The following is a 23213-nucleotide window of genomic DNA, read 5'->3' as shown; positions in this document are numbered from 1 at the left end:
TATTTATTTCTTTAGCATGTAACCAAGTCCATCCACGAGAACTGACAAGTAAATGAAGTAGTAGTTTTCAAAATTATAATCTATTAATCTATGTCTCGGTCGATGGCCTCTGCTTCTCCGAAGATTTGGCCTGTCTAATAATGGCGGTTTTGACAGCCTCCTTTCAAGTTAATGCTTATGGTGGTGTAAACGTAACCGTAAGTATTTTTATTATTATTTTTAGGTATAGGAAGCATATAATATCTTAAGTAAAATTATTATCATAAATTGAGATAAATATTGCTTCAATATTTCCTATGTTCGGTTGCTAACTCATGCTTTCATAATCTAAAGCACGTGTTTAACATACTATTGGAACTATACTAAATTCAAACTGCTATGATGAAATACATTAATTTCTGACACCTCTTGGCAGAATAGATTATTGGTGAAAACTCAGTCTGATTTAATTTTATGCTGAACATTATTCTTCAGAAGTTATGCATTTTACTTGATAGTTTTTGTTCAAAGGGTAAAAATGGCTGATGAATTCGATGATGTACAAGGTAACGTAGGAGGTCTACAAATTGCGGAACTACCTGAGATCAAGTTATTTGGAAGATGGAATTGCGAAGACGTCCAAGTCAATGATATCTCATTGCAGGTAAGTTTTTCTTCACTTATAGTATGATAGAACTAGAAAACAAGGGCTTTTAAAGTGAACTCTTCTGAAATTCCATTCAATAAAAATGATTTAACCCTCTAATAGCCAAGTCCGCCTTGAGACTGGTTGCATTTAAGTGGATACAAAATTATTCTGCCCATGTCCGCCTTCAGTATAGGTTCATTTTGTGAGAACAGGTGTTAATGTAAATCAGTTAAATATTTGCGAAAAAAAGATGTAGATTACATAAGCTAATTTGAAACTTTACGGAAATAATTATAAAAAAGGAAAAAAAACTTGGGCATTAGAGGGTTAAAGTCAAGGAAATGAATTTTTGCCTATGGGGTTACTCCTTTGATATTAACTTTTATTTCTGTGTTTTTCCTGTATGATGATTGTTTAATTTTCTGACACCTCTTCAGACAATGTCTTTGGTGATAATCACATCTTGAATCTGATTACATATTTATAATTTCCCCAATTAATCAGTGACATTCACTTCTGAATTGCTAATTTTGTTGTTCAGGATTACATTGCTGTGAAGGAAAAAAATGCCAAATATCTTCCTCATTCGGCTGGAAGGTATGCTGCTAAACGTTTTAGGAAAGCACAATGCCCTATTGTTGAAAGGTTGACAAATTCACTCATGATGCATGGCAGAAATAATGGAAAGAAATTGATGGCTGTTAGGATAGTGAAACACTCATTTGAGATTATTCATCTCTTAACTGGTGAAAATCCATTACAGGTAAAATATCATCTGACTAATGAATCTACAAGTTTTATTTACATGATGGATGAATTATCAAATTTCTGACACCTCTTGACAGAAAGTATACTTGTTGAATTTTTAAAATCTGAAATCACTATTACTGAATGTATGTAAATAATTTTCTCTTTCAATTCATTAAATGTTTGTTTTTTCAGGTTCTGGTTTCTGCCATCATCAACTCTGGACCAAGGGAAGATTCCACTCGTATTGGTAGAGCTGGTACAGTTAGAAGACAAGCAGTTGACGTGTCTCCTTTGAGACGAGTGAACCAGGCTTTGTGGTTACTCTGCACAGGTGCAAGAGAAGCTGCATTCAGAAATATCAAAACAATTGGCGAATGCCTAGCCGACGAATTGATCAATGCTGCAAAGGTAATCTTCGTTATGTTTTTTTGTTTATTGCCAAGTTGTCCTTTCTAATTCTGTCTAGTATATATATTTACGTGGCAGCTTCGCTTTACGACTACATAATTCTGTGTACTGTGCTTATTTTGTGGTATCCTGATGCTATTCTTTGTATCACAAAGTGTGGTATACTACATTTATCTGTTTGAATATATTATTCCATTCATTAATCAGGAAATTGAATTTCATTGTGTATATTTTTTTCAGGGATCGTCGAATTCCTATGCCATCAAAAAGAAAGATGAATTAGAAAGAGTAGCCAAATCTAACCGTTAATTTTTTTATCTGTATGATAATGTAAGGAATAAAATGTTGTTATTCCAAAAACTGTTTTATATATCAATTATACCTGTGCTTCAAACCTATGTTTGTTTGAAACCAAAACAAAACGCTTCAGCACCACACTCGAACGTAAACAAATGTCTCTCATTAACGGTCGAAAGCGACTATTGTCGTAACGGGGAATTCTCCTCAATTTGGGTTATCACTGCATATGCAAGTTTGAACTGAATAATTATGAGTTTCATTCATGATTTTTTCAAATTCACCTCGGAAACTATTCAAAATCATCCTTCAAATATGGGGTTTTAAAATTTAAATCGCTTTGTGCGGAGTTTACGATTTGGCAACAGCGCATACAAGAATGAAAAGAACAATGTCCGATCAGCTTGTTTATAAAATAACAGCTGTTGATCTATAGGCGCGTACTTACTGGTGAGCTTCAACTGCAACCCCTTCCAACTTACTTAGGCAGAAATGCAACCGCTTTAGTTCGCCCTTCAGCCGGTGCGATTACTTTGGGGCGCTAGAGTCGAGTCGTGTTACTATAGAAATCAAAAATAATATCTTTGATAGAAATCCTACATAGATTTTCAATCTATGAAATATTGTTCTGATGACAGATTTATTTTGGCGAAGTTTTTCCAAGAAATGTTCTTATTTTTTCAATAGTTTGTTTGACTAGTGGGAATCATATACGTTCTTCTAGTTCCGTTTCTTGCTTTAGTGGTAAGTGATTGGTTTTTTGATAATTATGTTTCTGTAATCATGAAGCTTGGAATTTGTCGGCTCACCGATGGCTGAAGAAAGTATAAGTTCTTCAGTATTTGAAAACTCAACATTCCTTCAACAAATTTTTCTCGAAAATGGTTTACCAGAAGAAACAGATGGTTTAAAGAAGAGAAGACTTCGAATATCAAGTTAACAGGAGCAATTACAAGAATACTATAATTCATTTCTGGTTTACTGTAATAGTTATGTCATTATATTCCTGACCAATATCATTTTCTGCAGAACAACTCCTTAGAGATATGGTTTAAGGTTTAATAAAAATTCCGCTCTTTCCTAAACTGCTCTTATTTTATTTTCCAATAATTTGTACTTGAATACTTTTACAACACCCCCTGCAATGCAGTCGTTTTATTAGGTGGTATACCTTTTTAGTTCCACGGTGGGTAATTTCATTTCATTTTAATTGTTTCTGTACCTACAATTCAATAGTTGAAAAAAAATCACGATTCATTTTTCAATCAACAAATTTGTCATCGATTTATCTGTACCTAATGTAGTATCTTTAGTTTTGTTGCAAATGAATGAAATAGTTTCATTTGTGAATTACAAGTAAGACGACGCAAAGTCTACTGGGGTTCGAAATTTCAAATCGAATGAATAGGTTTTGGCCAGCCACCTACGACCGATGCCGTAGAGCAGTAGTTCCGATTTCCGTCGGTGCGATTTTGAAGCAGCGCTGTTGTAATGCCTAGAAATCATAGATTACAAACAGTGTCAATAAATTTAGTACGGAAGTCGGACTTCTTTTCGTTTGGTATTTCTATGTTCAACTGCAACCGGCCATAAAAATCCCATAAAATTTAGCGACCTTCCTCGTTCGTCGCAGACTTCATAGACAGCCATCTTTGTCTATCTCATCAAGATAATGCATTTGTTTTCCTTTATTATCAAGGCATATTTCAGTCGATGTTGCCAGCTTGTGCAATTCTCACAAAACGCTTAAAACTTTAAAAACTCATTTTCAAGTGCTTAAAATAATTTTTTTTGGGAACCGGTTGAAATGGCTATTTCAAAATGTGGCGTTTCAAAGATATTTCATAAAAAATACATCATTTTCGTCAGAAGGAGTATTCCCTACTATGGAATATAAAGTCACTGTACTCTCAAATTCTAAACACCGCTGCCTACAGTGGGAAAAAACGAAACTGATCCCATATCCCCACGAAATTAAAAACAAAATCGAATCAGTGAATACACCAGAGTTTTAGACATCTTAGATGTGACTTTTAGGAGGCAGTTGACCGTCTCGTTTGTCGCTGATGATCTTCGCAGTTGACGTGTCTTCAGAAATATCAGAACAATTCCTCTTTTCATTTCTGAAAAACTGGCAGCCCTACATGATTTTAGAAAGCTTGAAGCATACCTACCTTAAAATCGATGCTCCAAAGATGAGCTAATATTTTTCAAAAAGGAATTTACACAACATAAGTAAATTAAAGCGCGTTGTAACAACTCAAGCCCAAAATAAACGCAATGTGTAGGCCATTGGGAAAGTTTTATTTATTTTTGAAAATCACAAGAATTCAAACCAAGAAGATATAGCATATCTGTATCATGCTAGATTTTTTTGAATCCAGAAAAGCTGATGTAACCAAATTAGAGGCTATAAAATCAGATAACAAAAAGAGAAAAAATTAAATAAACAGAAGAAATCAATAGGTATTTGGTTTTCAAGAAAAGATGAGGACAATTGGGCTATCCACTTAACAAATCCTATTATCTCTGAATATCATTAATAACCACATTATGAAATTAGCTACCCATATGAAAAAATCAGTTTTTGGTGTCTACCCAACCAAATAAATGCCAATGATTAAAAGACAAACGATAAACATTCATGGTTTTTATTCATATTATAAACAACTTGCCTTTTCGAAGAAAAATTTGCTTCCAATAGAAATAAAGGTATTTAAATAGTCCTTTTTAATACAAGAAAAACCTAATCATTTTGCAAATAGAAAAAACAACATAGATTGGATCAGCTGTTTCTCCATTCATCTTATAGTCCGATGATGAAGTGAACTTTGGCCCACTTGAAGATTGTTAATGTAAGCAAGCCGTCTATAGAGAAAGCCTGTAACATAACTTTACAATGCCACAAACTTCAAGAGTTGTGTTGTGGTGTAGGTCCTAGCCCACTCCAATAAAAACTAGGATATCTGTTTTTTGTATCTTTGCTCTATTTTTTTATGGGTCTGGAGAGTACAACTGTTGTTACTATTTGGGCAATTTGTATTGTCTTCTCACTAGCGCAGCTCAGAATGAACCACAGTGACTTCACTTAAACATGATAATGTAGTTTTTGTTATTAAATATATTGTTTAGCAAAAACTATGGAAGATGTGCGCCTACATTTCTTGATGTGAAGTCTAGGAAGTGATGAAGGATCCAATGTGAAATTGCTATAGAATTGAGTACAATAAGTTCAATTACGAATTCCTCGAAATTGTTCAAATAAAAAAATATTCAAACTGCAATCATTATTTTTTTCATTTTGAGAAAAACTAAAAGAACGTATACCGTTGAACTGGAATTAATTTTTCAAGTTACTATTTGGGCAATTTGTATTGTCTTCTCACTAGCGCAGCTCAGAATGAACCACAGTGACTTCACTTAAACATGATAATGTAGTTTTTGTTATTAAATATATTGTTTAGCAAAAACTATGGAAGATGTGCGCCTACATTTCTTGATGTGAAGTCTAGGAAGTGATGAAGGATCCAATGTGAAATTGCTATAGAATTGAGTACAATAAGTTCAATTACGAATTCCTCGAAATTGTTCAAATAAAAAAATATTCAAACTGCAATCATTATTTTTTTCATTTTGAGAAAAACTAAAAGAACGTATACCGTTGAACTGGAATTAATTTTTCAAGAAGTAACATTTTTCAACTTTTAAAATCCTCCATCACACCCCTTTTAAATATGTACTTGAAAACACAACTCTTTAAAAATCGAAAAAAGCAGAATGAATATCATGGTGAAAAAAGAGAACTTCAAGAGTTTTTATCGTAGTGTAATAAAATCAGAATGCTGGCATATGACTCACCAAGGCATTCATGTTTTAAGCTACTACTTCGTCAAATTTGTTCTTACGTCCTCACGTATGTAGAAATATTATAAAATGAAACGAACAAGAAACAGTTATTGTTAGGGTTGTGATTTTGAAGTTTGACTGTGACAATGCATTTCTCATGTAACAGGCTTTCTTTTTAGACGTCTGTAATTGAAATCAATTGATTAGATGTGCGTGATAGGTGAAACAAAGTTTCTCATGATTCAAAAGACTATATACAGAGATGGCAGATTTTTTTTTGTGAGTGTATTATCTAGTAGAATATTATAATACTACAATGGGGTTTTCACAGTCGTTTCATTTGAAAAAAAGAAATGCCAATGAATTACCTGATCGAAGATTGCACCTTATCGAAATTCTCAACAACACTAAAAAAAAAATTACAATTATTTTAATACCTTCATAAATTGTACATACAATACAAAGTATTGAGTCAAACATGGGCGCCATCATAAGTAAAATAAACATACTTATGATTTCTCTAACTACACTACGAAGAACTATCCAAATTGCATACTGTTTTTCAACACAAATTTCAACAATTACAGTGACAACTAGAACATTCATGATTATTTGGCTTATTCTTAATGATAATAATAAATAATGAGCTATCTAGTGAAGATGGATGTCAGTCAGTGTTGGTCCTTATTGCTTGTTGGACGGTCGTGTCCAAAGCTCTGTTTCTCATAGGGGCAATCGTCAAAACACTAAAAGAAAAAAATAGTTACTTGCCGTTTATTTTGAATAGTTATAAAAGATAATGCTAACGTTTCAAGCCTGTATTTGATGCACACTGAATATTATTTCGAAATTTGTTTCACTACGCTATTTTAGATTCTAGATTTTAAGGGGTCAGTTTCATTTTCATTTTTGATCATTTAAATTTTTTCACGATACCTAACTGCTGTCATGGTTGCGTAATGAGGATAATAAGATCTATGCGCCCATTAAAATAAATTCCTCCCAAAACGAAACCTGAGCCACCATCGAAAAGAGATGTTGGGGACATGAAATATTCAATTAACCGTTGACCCTGTTCTTGCCAAATCAACTAACAATCGCAGATCAGACTCATACAGACGAAACATAAAATCATCTGTGAAAAGGCGGGATCTCCATCTAGAATGTTTCAGTTCTCAACTTAGAGAACCCCACGATATTTTACACGTCGCTAATCCCTAGCCCTCAAATTGAATAGAAGTTATGCAACCTATTACGATAGTTTGAAACTATCGTACCGGTAGCTTGCCGGCATGAGCCAATGATTCAGGATGCTGTGAAGAATGGATTTCGTCATGTAGTTAACGTAAACGTGTAGTATTAGCCGATGTTGTGCGACGGTTGTAGATCTTGTTCTTCTACCCTCATGAATATATGCAGCAATTCCACTAGTACTATATAATTATTCCATGCTCTACACTTTGCGAAACCCAGAAACGGTTAGCAATTTCTTGTTGAGTTAAACCTTTCTTTAACCAACACGTTAATTAATCAAGGTGGCATGTTTCTGAACGCAATTGATCCACGAGAAAAGAGTTTCTTGTAATTTCTTTTAATTAAGCCTTTAAGTGTCATTAGGGCCATATTTTGTGTGTATGTACATACATACGCCTGTCTACATGATACGAGGATATATTGAAAAATTTTAAGAATACTATAGAACCTAACACACTTTCAATGTCAAAATATTTCATTATTCAACATATTCTCCTCTTAATTGTATACATTTATTACAGCGAACCTGCAACGTCTCTAGACCTTTCAAAAAAAATGTTTCTTCTTGCTCTGCAAACCAGACCTCCACAGCTTTTATTAGCTCCTCGTCGGAAGAAAATTTACGACCTTTTAAACTTTTTTTCAGTTGAGGAAAGAGATGATATTCGGATGGAGCCAAATCTGTTAAATAAGGGGAGTGTTCTAGTAATTCAAACCCTAAATGACGAATTTTTTGCATGGCAACATGAGATCTGTGTGCAGGGGCGTTGTCCTGAAAAACAAAACACCTTTGGATAGCTTTCCACGTCTTTTCTCTTAAATTTTTTTCCGTAGAGTGGTCAGTAATGTCGAATAGTAATCTCCGGCTATTGTTCTACCCTTATCCAAAAAATCAATCATGATTACTCCGTGGCAATCCCAAAATACTGAAGCAAGAATTTTTCTTAAGTCTTGCAGAACCAGAGCGTCGCCATTCGCCATTCCATCGATTGTTGCTTTGGATCGTAGAAATGCACCCAAGTCTCATCCATAGTAACAATTTGGTTTAAGAAGTTTACATCGTTTTCAAATCGAGCACAGATCGAACGCGATGCTTCTACCCTTGCACGCTTTTGGTCAATATTCAAACATTTGGGGATCCATTTTGCAAAAATTTTTCTCATATTCAGTGCTTCAGATATCCGTTTTAGCCCAATACGACGGTCTGATAAAATCATGTCATGAACTGAATCGATATTTTCGGGACTGACACAGAAACTGGCCTTCCCGATCGGTCATCATCTTCAATGGACAATTTACCTCTTTTGAAGCTTGCAGTCCAATTTTTAACGATCGCATACGAAGAACATTGATCACCAAGGGTATTAAGCACATCTTCGAAAATCTGCTTTCCTCTTAACCCTTAAAATACAGGTACTTGATGATGGCTCGATACTCCGATTTTCACAATTTCACACTGATACTTCTAATGAGTTATTGCTCGTTGCTATGGTAACGCAATATTTTTTTATGCATGGAACTGGTCTAGGCTAACTAGATATCAATACATCCTCGTATGTACAAACTTTGATTCAAGTGTAAATAAGTTTTCTCTCATCTCTCAAATACCCATTTCAATATTTTGGCAGTGTATTTTCCTATTAGTTTTCTCTAGCAGGCAAAAAACAGTTTTTCGTCACACATGCAGAAAAGTCTTTAGCTGATATATGAGCGCTGCTCAAGCCTATAATAGAGGCCTGCCCCTCTAAAAATACTACATTATGCATAAAAAAGCTGCGAAAGTAGGGAAAAAATTTCTATTCGAAAACCTTGCATTTACTTTATTGAGTCAAGTTCTCTCAATAAGATCGGTGACAATCTATAAACTGAAATCCGATCAGTGTTGACCTTCATTCCCGCCACTTACCGGAATGCCCAACAGTCAGGACTTCAATTGGCAGTGATCCCCTTCGCCGAACCAGCAGCGTGTCAGGATTTTCAGGTTTGCGGAGTAGAAGACGAGAGAAGGATTCCGACCCGAGGTCGGGCAGCAGGACGGTCTCGGGCCCGCCCGAGCTCCGCCTGTACAACTGACGTTTGCGTCTACCCCCCTTCCCGTTGAGGCTGGTGTGCCTGGTGAGCGTCATTTCACCCTTGTGCTCGCCACCTTTGGGGGGTAGATCCATCGGTGCTGAGCCGCGGCGCTGGTACTGCCAAAACGTCCGACTTGTTTCTACCGGTGTTATGTTCACCACAGACTCGATTGCATCTTCGAAAGTGTCTGGAAAAGGAAAAAAAACTAGTTAAATTTTCACTTGAATAAATTTAGTATGTAGCTGAAGATTTACTGAATCATTTCACCTATTTCAATACCAAGGGACATTCACCGACGTTTTTGTATAAAGAAACATAGTTTAGGTTAGTCGCTTGGGTACTGAGCCGAAAATTTCCCTTAAAACCATTTTTTCCAACAGAGCAGAATTCGGACAGACTGAAGATGAAAATATGGTAAAACTTGATGAGAGGAACCGACTGTTCCAGGAGCCATCTTATAAAGGGTGATTAAAAATTAAAGCAAAAAATTCATATCTTCGGTATTCACTATTTTATTGAGAAATGTTAGAAAAAGTTAAATTGCATTTCAAATTACGCAAGTTTTCATGCATGCACTTTCTACGAGGGTGGCTTTTGAATCTTTGAATGGCAACCCTAACTTATATTGTGCCAGAAATGGATAGATCTTTTATTGCTGAGGATGATTAGGTCGTTGTTGGTTTCCTTATCAACCCCTTTGTATTATAGAGCTGAAATGATTTAACTTTTTGGATTCAATGTTTCCTTTTTCTTTTATCTATTTTCAATTGATGACATATACTCCATTCACCTTTATTTTAGCAGTCGGTTGGCCATGAAATAATTTTCTCAAGTTTTTGTAACTAGAACTGAGAAAGGTTGGCACTCATGAAATGTTGTTAATTTCATAACGCCGTTGCCACTACTAATATCAATTTTTATTACGAAAATGCCGAAAGTGATTGAAAAAAGAGACAGGGTTTCACAAAGTGCTATTTAGAATTCAGGTCAGCTCATTAAAATAGTTATACCCTAATATTCTAAAATCCACAATACGTCAGACGGTAGCGAACATATTCAATGTAGTAAGTGAATTTATTTAATGTTTCATCTGAATCTAAACGACTCATATTTCAGCTGAATATTTCCACAATCAGAAAGATTGTGAATGAAGAGGATGATAAAGAATTTCCTTCTCAATAGAAAGAAGGTCTCCCAATGGAGACCCAAAAAAATTGTGGTATTTGAGAATTTTATGTTTGAGTGAATTAATGCGGAAAGTTTACTACAGGATTTTCGATGAATGTCATCGTAGAATAAGTTCCCGAAAATTGATTTTTCTATTTTTTATTTGACTTGTTCTATACATTGTAAATGTGTTAAGGTACCAATAAATACCTAATTATCAATTTATTAAGATGAACAGATGAACAAATACGCGCCAGTTGTCCTGTTAATTGTTGATTCATGTGAAATTTTTGTTCAAAGGTGAAGTTCATCTTGACTTGAAACTTCCTTTAATTCCTTTTACTTATATTGATGCAAGATGATTTTTGTTAAAGAATTCAACATTCTTGTAATTATCTGTAAATTCCTTCGGGAGATACCCATTCCTAACCACTGCATCATATGCATTTCATCTTCAGGTTAATATTTTTGAAATCTACAATTGATGTAACGTATTCAAACTTTAGCCAAAGAAGATAACGAACAGTGACTCTCCTCAAGATAGTGCATATTATGATATTATACTGATCTCTTGTATTTTCCGTGCAAATAACTGGATTTGGTATGCCTTCAATCAGTTTGTATAAACTAAATTATGTTCGTCACAAATTTTCCGAAGAGATAAATTGTGATAAAATACGTAATAACAGAAACTTTTACGTAGAACGGACAACATAGCGATGATTTAAAACTCAAAAATGTTTTGACAAGCTCCATAACCCCACATTTTCGTACTATACAGAGTGAAATGTGTCAAAATTCCATGGCCAACCGAGTGGTAAAATAAAAGTGAACGGAGAATAGGTATTGTTTCAAAGTGACTACCCAGCCTTCTAAATCAGCAGATTAGTACATACCGATTAGTCATGTAAATATTTCGATGACTTTGAATGAATATCTATCAATAACAAGCTGAATTTCACTTACAATAATGAGCAATTTCAACAGGTACTGAACCTCTTCGTAAAGACTGGGAATTCACGACAACTGATCCCCTGCCAGCAGGAGACTGATTATCATCCGTTCTTCCAAGAGGCAATGTAACGGGAACAGATCCTCTTCTCTTCGATACCTGAAAAAATTAATTCTCAAATTTTCAACATTGAACACATAAGCTCAAATAACATCATCTCCATATTCATTATACAGGATGAGTTTTTGACTCGTACAAATAGTTTTAATAGTTGACTCTTAAGGTCAAAACAAACGTTTTTTTCCTATACCATTTTTCCGATTTGGCCCTGATACAAAGACATAGCCATTTTATGTTTTCATAATATGAGCTGTGCCACCTCTGAAAAAACAAAATTACTTTTAGAATAACTAGCTAAATCTGTGGATCCTTCAAACAAAGTTGCAAACAGGAAACTGATAACGCATTTACTCCAAATAGACCATTTACAGTTACTATAACTAGCTAAATCTGTGGATCATTTAAACAGAGTTGTATTCAGCCGAAGTCCCAATTTTTCAAATTTCCCAGATGCTTTTTAATTTTTGAATATCAAATTTCTCGAAAACGGCGCATTATATGATAAAATATGAAGAATTTATTTTACAAAACGTTCAAATATTCATTAGATAGCATCCAACTTAGTTTGAAGAGTTGGGTTCCTTGAATTTTTGGAATTTTTATGGTACGTAATGGTGGTAATGAGAAAACTGGAAGACATGGGTGATATCTTGTGTTCGAAAAAGATTCATCAAATAAATCAATAACTATATTCCGAAATTCATTTCATTCGATATGAAACCGTTTATGATATATAACAAGAAATAACAATTTTTTATGTTTTTTCAACAGCCTGTATCTTTTAAACAGAGACGATTCGGAAAAAATAGTAAAGAAAAAAAGTGTTTTTTTTATCTCAAGAACCTACTGTTAAAATATTTGTACGAGTCAAAGATTCACCCTGTATAATTTCATGAACTTAAATACTCAAACAGATAAATCAGTCGTCTTGCAGACATAAACTTTGATCTGAGAATATAAGACAGATTTCAATTAGATATACTTGGATGAAGATCCACAAATAAGAAGAATGCCTTTTTTGCCTTTCAATGGCACGTTTTCGATATATGAAACCAAATGAATTTCATGGATTATATGAAGTTCTTTGACCTACCCCTGTAGGCGGCTTTCTGGGGTCCACGTTTTCCTTCTCGTACCTCTGCCCAGCCTCGAACAACTTCAAGGCCTTACAAGCCTTTTCCTTGTCACTGCTTTCAGTCTCTCTACTCACGAGTATTGATTTTGGCATAGCTGTTTGTGCTTTCTGTTGCTGCTGCTGTTGTTGTTGCTGAGGTGGTTCGGGTACGATCAGATCCGGGGGCCTGCCGTTATTCGGACTCAGCACAGCTATCGACGGTATTGGATACTGCGGTGGAAGTCCAGATGATATGTTTTCATGAGATGAGTTGCTATCCCCTGTAAAATTGACATACGTTAAATTTCAACGTTTCACACGAAGGGAAACATTTCGATTTTAATCGGTTTGCAAATGAGGAAGGAATCAAACTGTGACTGATTAATGTCCGTCCATAAATTAGTGCCATATCGATTTTCAAATCAACCTCAATCAGAGGATATTACAGTTGATTCCCCCTGGCAATCGAAGTTTTGTTAAGCCTGCCGTTAAATAGGTGTACGAATATTTCAAAATTGAATTAGGGTGGCAGATACTTGATGAAAATCCAACTGAAAACTACCTAATTTTCGCTAGCCTTAGGCTTGGTTTATGCTGTTAACTTATTCCCCGATCCCTTAGACGGTTTTTAGTGAGTCGAAAAATATAAAAATTTTAGATTTTAAGTATAGTATATGCTGGTCCCTAACTCGCGTATGGAAGTTGAAGTTGAAGAAAAGTATAAACTAGCCTTTTAAAATAATAAATATTTTTGGACTGGCCAACAACCGTAAGGGATTAGGGAATAAGGCCAAAATAAACAAGGCCTTACCCATGTTTCGCTATGACGAAAGTATCTTCACGTTAGTGAAGGTAAACTAAAGTACTTGGTTATATGAGTATAATAAACTGCTCCACATGAGTTAGGGATATTGACTTAAATTGCAAAAAAATATAGTTAAAATAAGATTTTTGTTATGAAAATTCAAATTAATATGATTTCAAGTTGCAAATTAATTTTAGCCTGTAGGTCTGCAGCGTATACAGGGTGGTTAAGAAAAATCGAGTAAAATTTTATTCCCAGAGAATTCAAGTATTTTAAGACTATCAATACAATGTATGGCCTCCACGGGCATCAATAACATCTTGACATCTTCTTTGCATACTACACACGAGGTTGTTGAACATTTGTTGAGGAATTTGGTTCCATAAACGGGGCAGAAGCTCCCTCAGATCATTTAAGGATTCTGGGGTAGGTTGATGTTTATCTAATCTTCTTTGGAGCATATCCCATGCATATTCTATGCAATTCAAATCTGGTGAGTGCGGAGGTATTGATAAATGTGGAATAGCAAGCTCCTCGCGCGCATTCTCAACTATGGCTGCACGGTGCAGTCTAGCGTTATCGTCTAGAAATTGAAAAGTTTCACCAATAGCAGCGTGAAAATTTGGCACAACATTGTCAATGACATCCTCCCCATAGTGTAAGGCGGTCATATTCCCAGGACAAATGTGTAGATCTGTGCGCCCGTTGAAAGATATCCCGGCCCATACCATAAAACTACCCCCTCGGAATGGATGGACTTCTTGGACATAGCGACGATTACGGGGTATGCGTGGGATTGTCCATACCCTTATTCTTCGAGAATCTGAAAATTGTCCATATCTGGATTCATCAGTGAAAAGGACACTACGCCATTGGTCGTTCCAATTGATATGTTGCCTTGCCCATTCCAGTCTTTGACGCTTATGGTCACGTGTTAATGGAACTCCTCTTAATGGACGTCTAGAACCTAGATTCACATCTCTCAAACGTCGTCTGATGGTTTCGATGGAAACTTGGACCCCATCTGCATTCTTAAGAGTGTTCCGTAGCATTCTACACGTATATGTAGGATTTCTTCTCGCCGAAACGGTGATGAAACGATCCTGAGCACGTGTTGTTTTTCGTCGCCCACCAAGCCTTGGTCTTTCCAAAAGGAAACTATCTCCCTGCACCTATTCCAAAGTCAAGATATCACACTTTGGCTGACTTGGAGCCTTTCCGCTATAACAACCTGAGTTAGGCCAGCCTGTAGCATTCCGATAGCCCGATTAGCCTCAGCGTTTGTTAATTTACGTCTTGGCATTTTCAGAAAACTCGTTTCAAATCGCAGCCGTTGATAAGCTAACTTCATTTCAAAATGAGAACATTCATGAAGCATATGCAAAGAACCAAACTTCAGAAAAAAGGCGACCAGATTGACGAAATGTCTCATACTGATTTTTATTGGATCGATTCAAGTTGTTATTGTGTTTTAAATGATTTTACAGCGATTTTCTCGAAGATTACATACTTTTAAAAACGATTGAATACGATATCCCTAACTCTTGTGGAGCAGTTTAAAATAAATGTGTATAACAAAGTATATAATACACCTTACTTTACCTCCACCCACCTGAATATGGTATCGTATATCTAAACAATTATCCCACCGAGAGCAAATTTGAATTATCCGCCACTTTATTAATTTCGAGCATAATTCTTGCGAATTTTATTTTACCGAGTTGTTCTGCAAGAGGTCGAAAATTAAGAAATAAAAACCTGAAATAACTTCAACAACTCTTGTGTTCATTCTTCATTTTGATCACATAAGAAACTTAACTTCTACTGATTAGAAACACTGAAAGGGCTTTCTCCAACTCGGATGCAGTTTCGGTTTACTTAAAACATTTATAATTTCCTGCAATTTCCAACTTTATATTGGATACTGTGAGGAAGTTCGATTTTCCAGAAAGTGGAAGAAGTTGATCTGGTACTCGAAACTTAATTCCGAGGAACTTTGATATACTTTAACGTCAGTAAATATTCATGAACAGATTCCTAAGCATTGCTGGTGGATAGAATTTCCGCGAAGTTCCGCTCAAAAATAGAAAACGCCAATGAAATAAATTCTAAATGTGAATTTCCTTCACACAGACACGACAAAGGCCCCAATCGATTAGGTCGGAAACGATGAAGAATTCAGTTTCATGAGCATCTGCACACACAAAGCAAACGTAATAATTGCGGCTTTTTTTCGAGGAATTCCATCCCAGCTGAGTTTATCATTATTATTATTTGAACCGGGGTCGTTGTGGTTCGATTAGCCTTTCGGGAACTGCGATGTAGATCTTTTGTTCTCTACCCTACTCATTCATAGGAACCCAAGGTGTTGATAAAACCGACAACATCTTAGGGACCTTGGCCGTTACCTCCTGAGTATCCAGGACCGGTTTCCCCATATGAATGGTTCTTAGGCCAGCCAGCTCTGTTTCTGCTTCTGATCCACAGAGCCTACAAATCTCATCTTCTAACTCTGCCATACACTGTCGGTACAAATGATATTTGTAGCGACAGTGCTCCGTCAGCAGTCCCACCACCACCCGAAGCTCAGCTTGTGACAGCTTTAGCAGTTTTTTTGTGTAGGTCGGTGAATCCCAAGGTGTTGATAAAACCGACAACATCTTAGGGACCTTGGCCGTTACCTCGTGAGTATCCAGGACCGGTTTCCCCATATGAATGATTCTTAGGTCAGCCAGCTCTCGACACAAGCATACTACAGCTGTTTCTGCTTCTGATCCACAGAGCCTACAAATCTCATCTTCTAACTCTACCATACACTGTCGGTACAAATGATATTTGTAGCGACAGTGCTCCGTCAGCAGTCCCACCACCACCCGATGCTCAGCTTGAGACAGCTTTAGCAGTTTTTTGGTGTAGGTCGGTGAATCCCAAGGTGTTGATAAAACCGACAACATCTTAGGGACCTTGGCCGTTACCTCGTGAGTATCCAGGACCGGTTTCCCCATATGAATGGTTCTTAGGTCAGCCAGCTCTGGACACAAGCATACTACAGCTGTTTCTGCTTCTGATCCACAGAGCCTACAAATCTCATCTTCTAACTCTACCATACACTGTCGGTACAAATGATATTTGTACCGACAGTGCCCCGTCAGCAGTCCCACCAACACCCGAAGCTCAGCTTGTGACAGCTTTAGCAGTTTTTTGGTGTAGGTCGGTGAAATCATCAAGAATTTCTTTGACTTTGTAAGTCCAGGAGAGTTTCACCAGAGGGTTATTCTGTAGTTCCACTCCCATTGTTGGACCCCTGCCTCATATTGGTATTTCCCAAGCCCACAGAAAGGCTCAGGTCCAGCAGATGTTAACCTTGATGCTCTTTTTGCAAGTTCATCGGCTTTTTCATTTCCTTCAACACCACAATGCCCTGGTACCCATAGTAGAGTCACTTCATTGCCTCTGGCCAGTTGCTTTACGGTATTACGGCACTCCCATGTCAGCAGAGATCCATGGCCTGGCAGTGTGATTCCAGGGACCTCAGCGTGGCCTGGCTGTCCGTGGTGATATGGATATGCGCCCCTTTGAGATTCATTTTAAGACACTCCTGAGCGCATACATACGTAAACAGCCAGTGTCTCGGTCTGTAAAATAAAGGGTTCGCTTCCCAGGGCTTTACGGCCGTTTTCAATTCTATCTATCCATTGTTTCAGTTACTGAAGATAGAAAATGCATGTGATTCCGTTTCTGTGATCTATCTGTAGATATATTTTAGAATGGTTACCAATGGTTACTAATCTTCAGTAAGTGAAACGATGGAAAGATAGGTTTATTGAAAACGGCCGTTAGAGATCCTCAATTTAGGTCCACATACGCCAATGCCGGTGCCCGGCTGAGTTTAATATGTTTATAAAATTCGATGAACCAAACTGTACAGGGTGGGCAAAATTGGTGATACCTGAAATACAACTTTTTCAACCCAACGAGATAGAGGAAAATGCATGGCACATTACGGTCGTCTTTTTTCGAGAAACTAAAAATGCCATCAACTGCATTACTCTATCTTTTGTTTTGTTTTCGAGTTATAGGCCAAAATAAAAATTTCAACTTTGGTCATTATCTGCGTTTCTGTTTGCTAGGATGTTGAAATGAAAACATTATGCGACACTTTTTTGATAGCAATCCAGTGGCGTACTATGGTTTTTTCCAACAGGTATATTTGCTGAGCTTTAACATAAATATGTGTTTTTTCTTGTGAAAATAGTAGTTTAAAATGACTTAAAAAGACTGAGGACGATGTATGATATATTTCTGAAACGGTAAAAAAAATGGCGATTCTTTCTGAATCATTTTAAACTACTGTTTCCATAAGAAAAAACACATCTTTATGTTATAGCTCAGCAAATATACCTGTTGGAAAAAATTATAGTAAGCTACTGGATTGCTATCAAAAAAGTGTCTGTAAAATGTTTTCATTTCAACATCCTAGTTTAAACAGAATCGGAGATAATGAACAAAGTTGAAATCGCCCAAATTTAAATTTTGGCCTATAGCTCAAAAACAAAAGAAGATAGAGGAATGCAGTTGATCGCATCATTAGTTTCTCGAAAAAAGACGACATGAATGGCACATTCATTTTCCTTTACCTCGTTGGGTAAAAAGTTGTAGTTCAGGTATCACCAATTTTGCCCACCCTCTACAAGATTTCGTGGGTATCGAATCACAAAAAAAAATTCCAAAAAACATTCGCTAGATAATCAACTTGATCGTATCTCTATGATTTAAAATAATAATGAGAAAATGAATTTTTCCTTAGGGGATCCAAACAGCGAGGGTGTGTTCAGTACCTGGATGGGTGGTTTTGAATTTGACCAAGTTCTTTTAGTTGAGATACTCACCTTCATGTACCGTCTCAGGACAGGTGGTCATCTCAACAGTGGCCGACATATATCGCATTCTGCTGTAAGGCTGAGGCGGTGGGAATGTTTGCTGCCTTGTCAGGCACTTCGATATAGGTGCGACCGCATTACCCTGCAACACCGATGAAAGTTTCCCCAAAGCTGAACTGCTAGACATGGATGCTATACTGGGTTCCGGTAGGAGATTCTCTGCGCTCAGAGGCCTCTCTGGATCATCGTCTCCACCTAAATAATAATCACAGACTGAACCTCAACTCACAGTACGACGAATCGATGGAAGATTTACCTGAAGACAGCCTAGGACTAGAGAAGGAAGACTGCGATCCAAATCTGAAGAGTTCGTCTTCTTCCCTCAGCCCGCTCGAAGTTTTGGATGCTCTGGAATCGCTACGGATTGGGCTGATCGCGTTACGGCCAGACGAAGAAGAGGCGTTGCGAGCTACAGGAAGACTTTCTCTGCGGTATATTGTGCGCGGCAGTGCTGGTTCCAAGTTTACTGGCACAGAATGTCTCCGGACGCCAAGGGTACCGTCTAATGTGGGTACGGCTAATGATTGTCTTCTGTTGTCCCTGGAAAGCGAACTTCGTGATAAGTGAAGTAAATATGGAAGAATGATCGAACAGATCAATTTTCGCTCGCTTCGCAGGACTAATTTTTTAACTTCGATTAAGAAGATATCGCATTTAAGTTTAAAGCCGATTGCAAGGGTGATGACGTAGAAGGTGGCAACGTCATATTCACTGACAGTACCAACTCAGTTGGTTAGCACTCGCGTAGCATAGACAATGGGTGAAGTTAGGAAGAAGATAACTTGAAATACCTTCGACTTTTGGGAGAAAACGTTATTTTCATCTAATGACTACCTCATTGGAAGTAGACTAAATTTCACTAGTTAATCTAGTTATTTTATGATAGCTACGCAAATGCGCACCAGTATAAGTGTGACGATTATCTTCTTGACTTCACCCATTTTTTCTCTGGCCAAATTTTACAGAGTTATTGTACAGGCAATTCGCAACAAAAAAATTCCTAAATAGTATGATCAAATTATCCTACGTTTTAAAGTTACATTTTGTAGCGTTTCACAATTTTTTTACTAACAACAGCATAACTTGAAAACTATCTTCTTAATTAAAATTAGTTTTACACCATAGGGAAGATTTCCGATCAGTTTATAGTTTTCAAGATATGCCTCACTGTTTTCAGTGAGAAAATAGTGAAACGTTACAAAATTCAGAGTGTTTTCAAAGGTGAGGCTTTTTTTTGACAGAGGGTAGAACTCATCAAAATAAGTCGTTTAAATAAAAATTGTCTATAATAAAAAATCCGAGATGGCTGAGATACAACCCATAGAAGTTCGACAAAATTTTATTGAATTTCACGTACGGGACTCCGGCATCGCAAAAAAGAAACAAAACATAAACATAAGGCTGGACAATGTGCTTATGTTAGTTATGTTGAAAAAGTGCTATATGTTTCCCCATTTCATCCCATTTTTACGACGATTGTTGGAATGTTCGAACAAGAAGATTGTGATGTCCATTGTGAAAAAATTCGTGAATTATTCAGACGAATTTGATTGGTGAGATTTTGAAGTATTATTTTATTTTATACACTTGTGTCCTAAATTTCTTCTGTCACTTGGTATCAAAATGAGCCATTTCGTGAAATCGTGTAATTTACTAAAAAATAATGAGAACAATTCGGCAATCCTAAGTTTGCATTTTTCATTACCACGTAAATCGAACGAGCCAATATCATAAAGGAAACCACATGGTCGAATCAGGAGATGAGTTTTTTCTCACTGCTTTGCGATAATTCAGCTAACAAACGGTCTAGGGTCGTATAAAGATCTATTTCAGTAATCATTTTCATTTTTTTTTAACTTTGTCATTTTGAAAGTTATGTATAGGTGATTTTTGGTGAAACGCTTCATTTTGACCAGTTCTACCTTCTGTTGAAAAAAAGCCTAACCTTCAAATACACCCTGTATAAAAAGAATTAAATCAGATGCATACCTACCGCTGATATGAATATCAACCAAAGCCAATTTGTCATCGTCAAGACAACGAAAGGGAGAACGTTCCACAGAAGAAGAGTAGATGCTGACCATGGTTTTGGTCTCATTTGACCTCGTAAGAGCAATACAACTCCTTCTCCGATGGAAAACGCTTGGATCGGAGAAGGACTTGTGTTGCTCTGACGAGGTAAAATGAGACTGAAACCATGGTCAGCATCAACTCTTCTTCTGTGGAACGTTCTCCCTTTCGATCTCTTGACCATTACGCTAGTTCTATTCCGATCGTAATACTTGTTGATATTCATATCAGCGTAATATTATTGCTTCATTGCCTTCAGTTGAGGCGTTATCATTATATCGTTACAAAATATAACTTCCCAACGGGCGGTAATGGGACTATACTCTATAGACTTTTTTTTGCAAATTTCCTGTAGAATGACCTTGTAAAATCTAGCCCGAGATGGCTTTTACTTCTTTCGTGTACTCGTGAGCAGTCCCTTACCTGGTCGGTATAGGAATGAAATCCATGATGCTCGTTATTTCCGACGAATGTTTGGTAGCCTCCTCATCTTCGCTGATCTCAGGTTCAGCGTCCGACAGCTCTGTCTGCGTCTCCTCGGCCTGCTCGACCTTCTCCTGATTCTCCCAACGCTTGCGATTGGACTCGAGCAAATTCATCATCCTGGTCGACAGGCTGCTCTGTAAGAAACGGTGCCATTCGGCGAAAAGGGGTGCGGCAACAAACTTGAAGAAACCTGAAAGGTTGTTTTACAAATGATCGCGGTTTTCAGTTGTGGCGCACATGCTTTATAAGGGTATCACACAGAGATGATTTGGGTGTCATAGTAATTGCTTAGCCTCAAGTAAAATTTTCATGTGAATCAACAAAGTTCATATAGAGGTAGAGTAGGCTGGAAATTCCACATTCCTCAAGGAAAACCCTCGATACAGGTGCAGGCGAATGATATATTTTATAGATTTTGGATATTCTAGATTGTATTTAAAGAATGGGATACGCACAACCGCTAGCAGCCAACCCATTTTATTGCTTTATTCGTCTCGCAGGATTGGGCAGTAGCAAATTTTGGGTCAGCCTTAACACAGACATAGGGACATAGCCAACTGAGAAGTTCGGCTGAGTAGAAAAATATAAGAATTATATGCTTAAGAGAATCCCAGAGAGCGCAGATCTCAAGTGGAGAAATAGTGTTTGTGCATCGTGGAAGGTTAGTGAAGAAAAAATTGATTGGGTTAGTATTTTAAAACTGAAAGTGCTTGTGAAATTGCTCTTGCGAAGTGATATTATCAAACATCAAACTATTGATGGAGGAAATAATTTTTGTGAAAACACCAGGTATAGCAGAACGTGTCTCCCACTATTATTATACAGGGTCTTTGAATTACATTTTTTTCGCTTTCATATAACCTTTTTCCTCTTCGCGATTATTCAAAATTAATTACTAAGGTGAAAATTTTATTCGTGACTCACACAATTACATATGCCAGGAGAGTGATTTGAGTATGGAAGCAATACGATATTGTTCTACTGTGCATACTCCAATCACTAGGAGATTTCAATAAGCAATTGGCTTTTGAAAAAATGCATAATAATTTAAAAATAGGGAAATTTACATTCGGAACATGCAAGTTATTTGTGTACTGATGTAGATCAGTGAAATTAGCTTAATTCTCTGTTTTATAATTGTGTAGGCAGTGTAGGGTTAAAATAGGATAGCAGATTTTTATAACTTGTAGAATGCTCTTCTGAATCTCAAGTTCACCGTTATATTAGTGAAGTTTAGCCGGTTTGGGGGTATTATACAGGGTGGAGTGGGTAAAATTGGTGCAAGGTTCCTGAGCTATAAGTAAGTTCTCAAATATTTATTCAAGGAATGCATTATGCCGCCACAAGCACTCCTTCATCTTCTTTCGTTTTCGAGATATTAGTCGAAATGAACATTTGGAATAATGGAATAATAATTTATATTTCCGTTCATGTTTTTGCTATGGACTTGAAATAAAAACATTATAGACACTTTTTTGATAGAAACTCACTAGCTTATAACGATTTTTTCCACAGGGTTTCCACTGAATTGCTATAAAAATAGTATCCGTATAATATTTTTATTTCAAGTTCACAATGCAAACAAAAATGTAGATAACGACCAATTTACCGAAGATTAAATTGTCCAAATGACATTTTTCGGTTCATAACTCAAAACAAAACAAGATGGGGAAATGCACTTGACGACATTATTAGGCGTTTCCCGAAAAAAACAAAAGATTTTTCGACTCGTTGACTCTTGCCAACTGAGAAGTTTAAAAGAGTGAAGAAAAAAAAGATATGTTCGGAAAAGCCGAACACACATCTCAAGTGAAAGAAAGCGAGAAACAAATTCTGGAAATAGAGAGGTGAACAGTGTAGAAGAAATATGACACTAAATTGAACCTGAAACCTGAAAGTGCTCCTGAAATGTTTTCATTTCAAGTACAAACAGAAACGAAGATAATGATGAAAGTTGTGAAATGTCACTTTTGACTCATAACTGAAAAACAAAAGAAGAACGCAGGAGGAATGCAGTTGATTAACGCCATTCATTTTCCTAATTTCTTGAATATAAAAGTTGTAATTCAGTTATCACCAATTTTACCCACAGCAGAGAAAAAACTTCATTCTTCTAATTGTAACTGTGCCAGCTACAAATAAAGATGGAAGATGAAGTTTTGTCTGTATTGGGATTCGAAATTTAAAATTCCAATCGAGCCAATGCAACAACGATGTGGAAAGTGCTTGTGTTTACAACAAACAAAATTCTTCGAAGTGAATTTCAACGAATAAGTCGGTTTTTAAGCACAGATTTTTGGTTA

General features: G+C 36.5%; 2 protein-coding genes across 7 annotated transcripts in view; one reads left to right on the top strand and one right to left on the bottom strand.

Moving 5' to 3' along the window:
* The first annotated feature begins 97 nt into the window (after positions 1 to 97).
* Positions 98 to 2146, top strand: LOC123314056 (40S ribosomal protein S5). Its single transcript, XM_044899169.1, has 5 exons — positions 98 to 197; positions 511 to 643; positions 1170 to 1391; positions 1571 to 1786; positions 2027 to 2146. The coding sequence occupies exons 2-5, from the start codon at positions 518 to 520 to the stop codon at positions 2093 to 2095; spliced, it is 633 nt and encodes a 210-aa protein (XP_044755104.1). The 5' UTR covers positions 98 to 197; positions 511 to 517; the 3' UTR covers positions 2096 to 2146.
* A 4197-nt stretch (positions 2147 to 6343) lies between these two features.
* LOC123309533 overlaps positions 6344 to 23213 on the bottom strand; it is a 155035-nt gene continuing 138165 nt past the window's right edge. For all 6 annotated transcript variants that reach the window (XM_044892699.1, XM_044892704.1, XM_044892717.1 and 3 more), the window contains 7 exons: positions 20848 to 21100; positions 18611 to 18894; positions 18304 to 18549; positions 12589 to 12890; positions 11390 to 11534; positions 9090 to 9443; positions 6344 to 6675 (listed from right to left, as the gene is read on the bottom strand). In XM_044892699.1, coding sequence (XP_044748634.1) covers positions 6668 to 6675; positions 9090 to 9443; positions 11390 to 11534; positions 12589 to 12890; positions 18304 to 18549; positions 18611 to 18894; positions 20848 to 21100 — 1592 coding nt within the window. In that variant the 3' untranslated portion in view covers positions 6344 to 6667. The remainder of the gene's footprint in view (positions 6676 to 9089; positions 9444 to 11389; positions 11535 to 12588; positions 12891 to 18303; positions 18550 to 18610; positions 18895 to 20847; positions 21101 to 23213) is intronic.

This window comes from Coccinella septempunctata, chromosome 1 (assembly GCF_907165205.1).
Source record: "Coccinella septempunctata chromosome 1, icCocSept1.1, whole genome shotgun sequence".
NCBI lineage: Eukaryota > Metazoa > Arthropoda > Insecta > Coleoptera > Coccinellidae > Coccinella > Coccinella septempunctata.
This window is presented reverse-complemented; position numbering and strand designations above follow the sequence as displayed.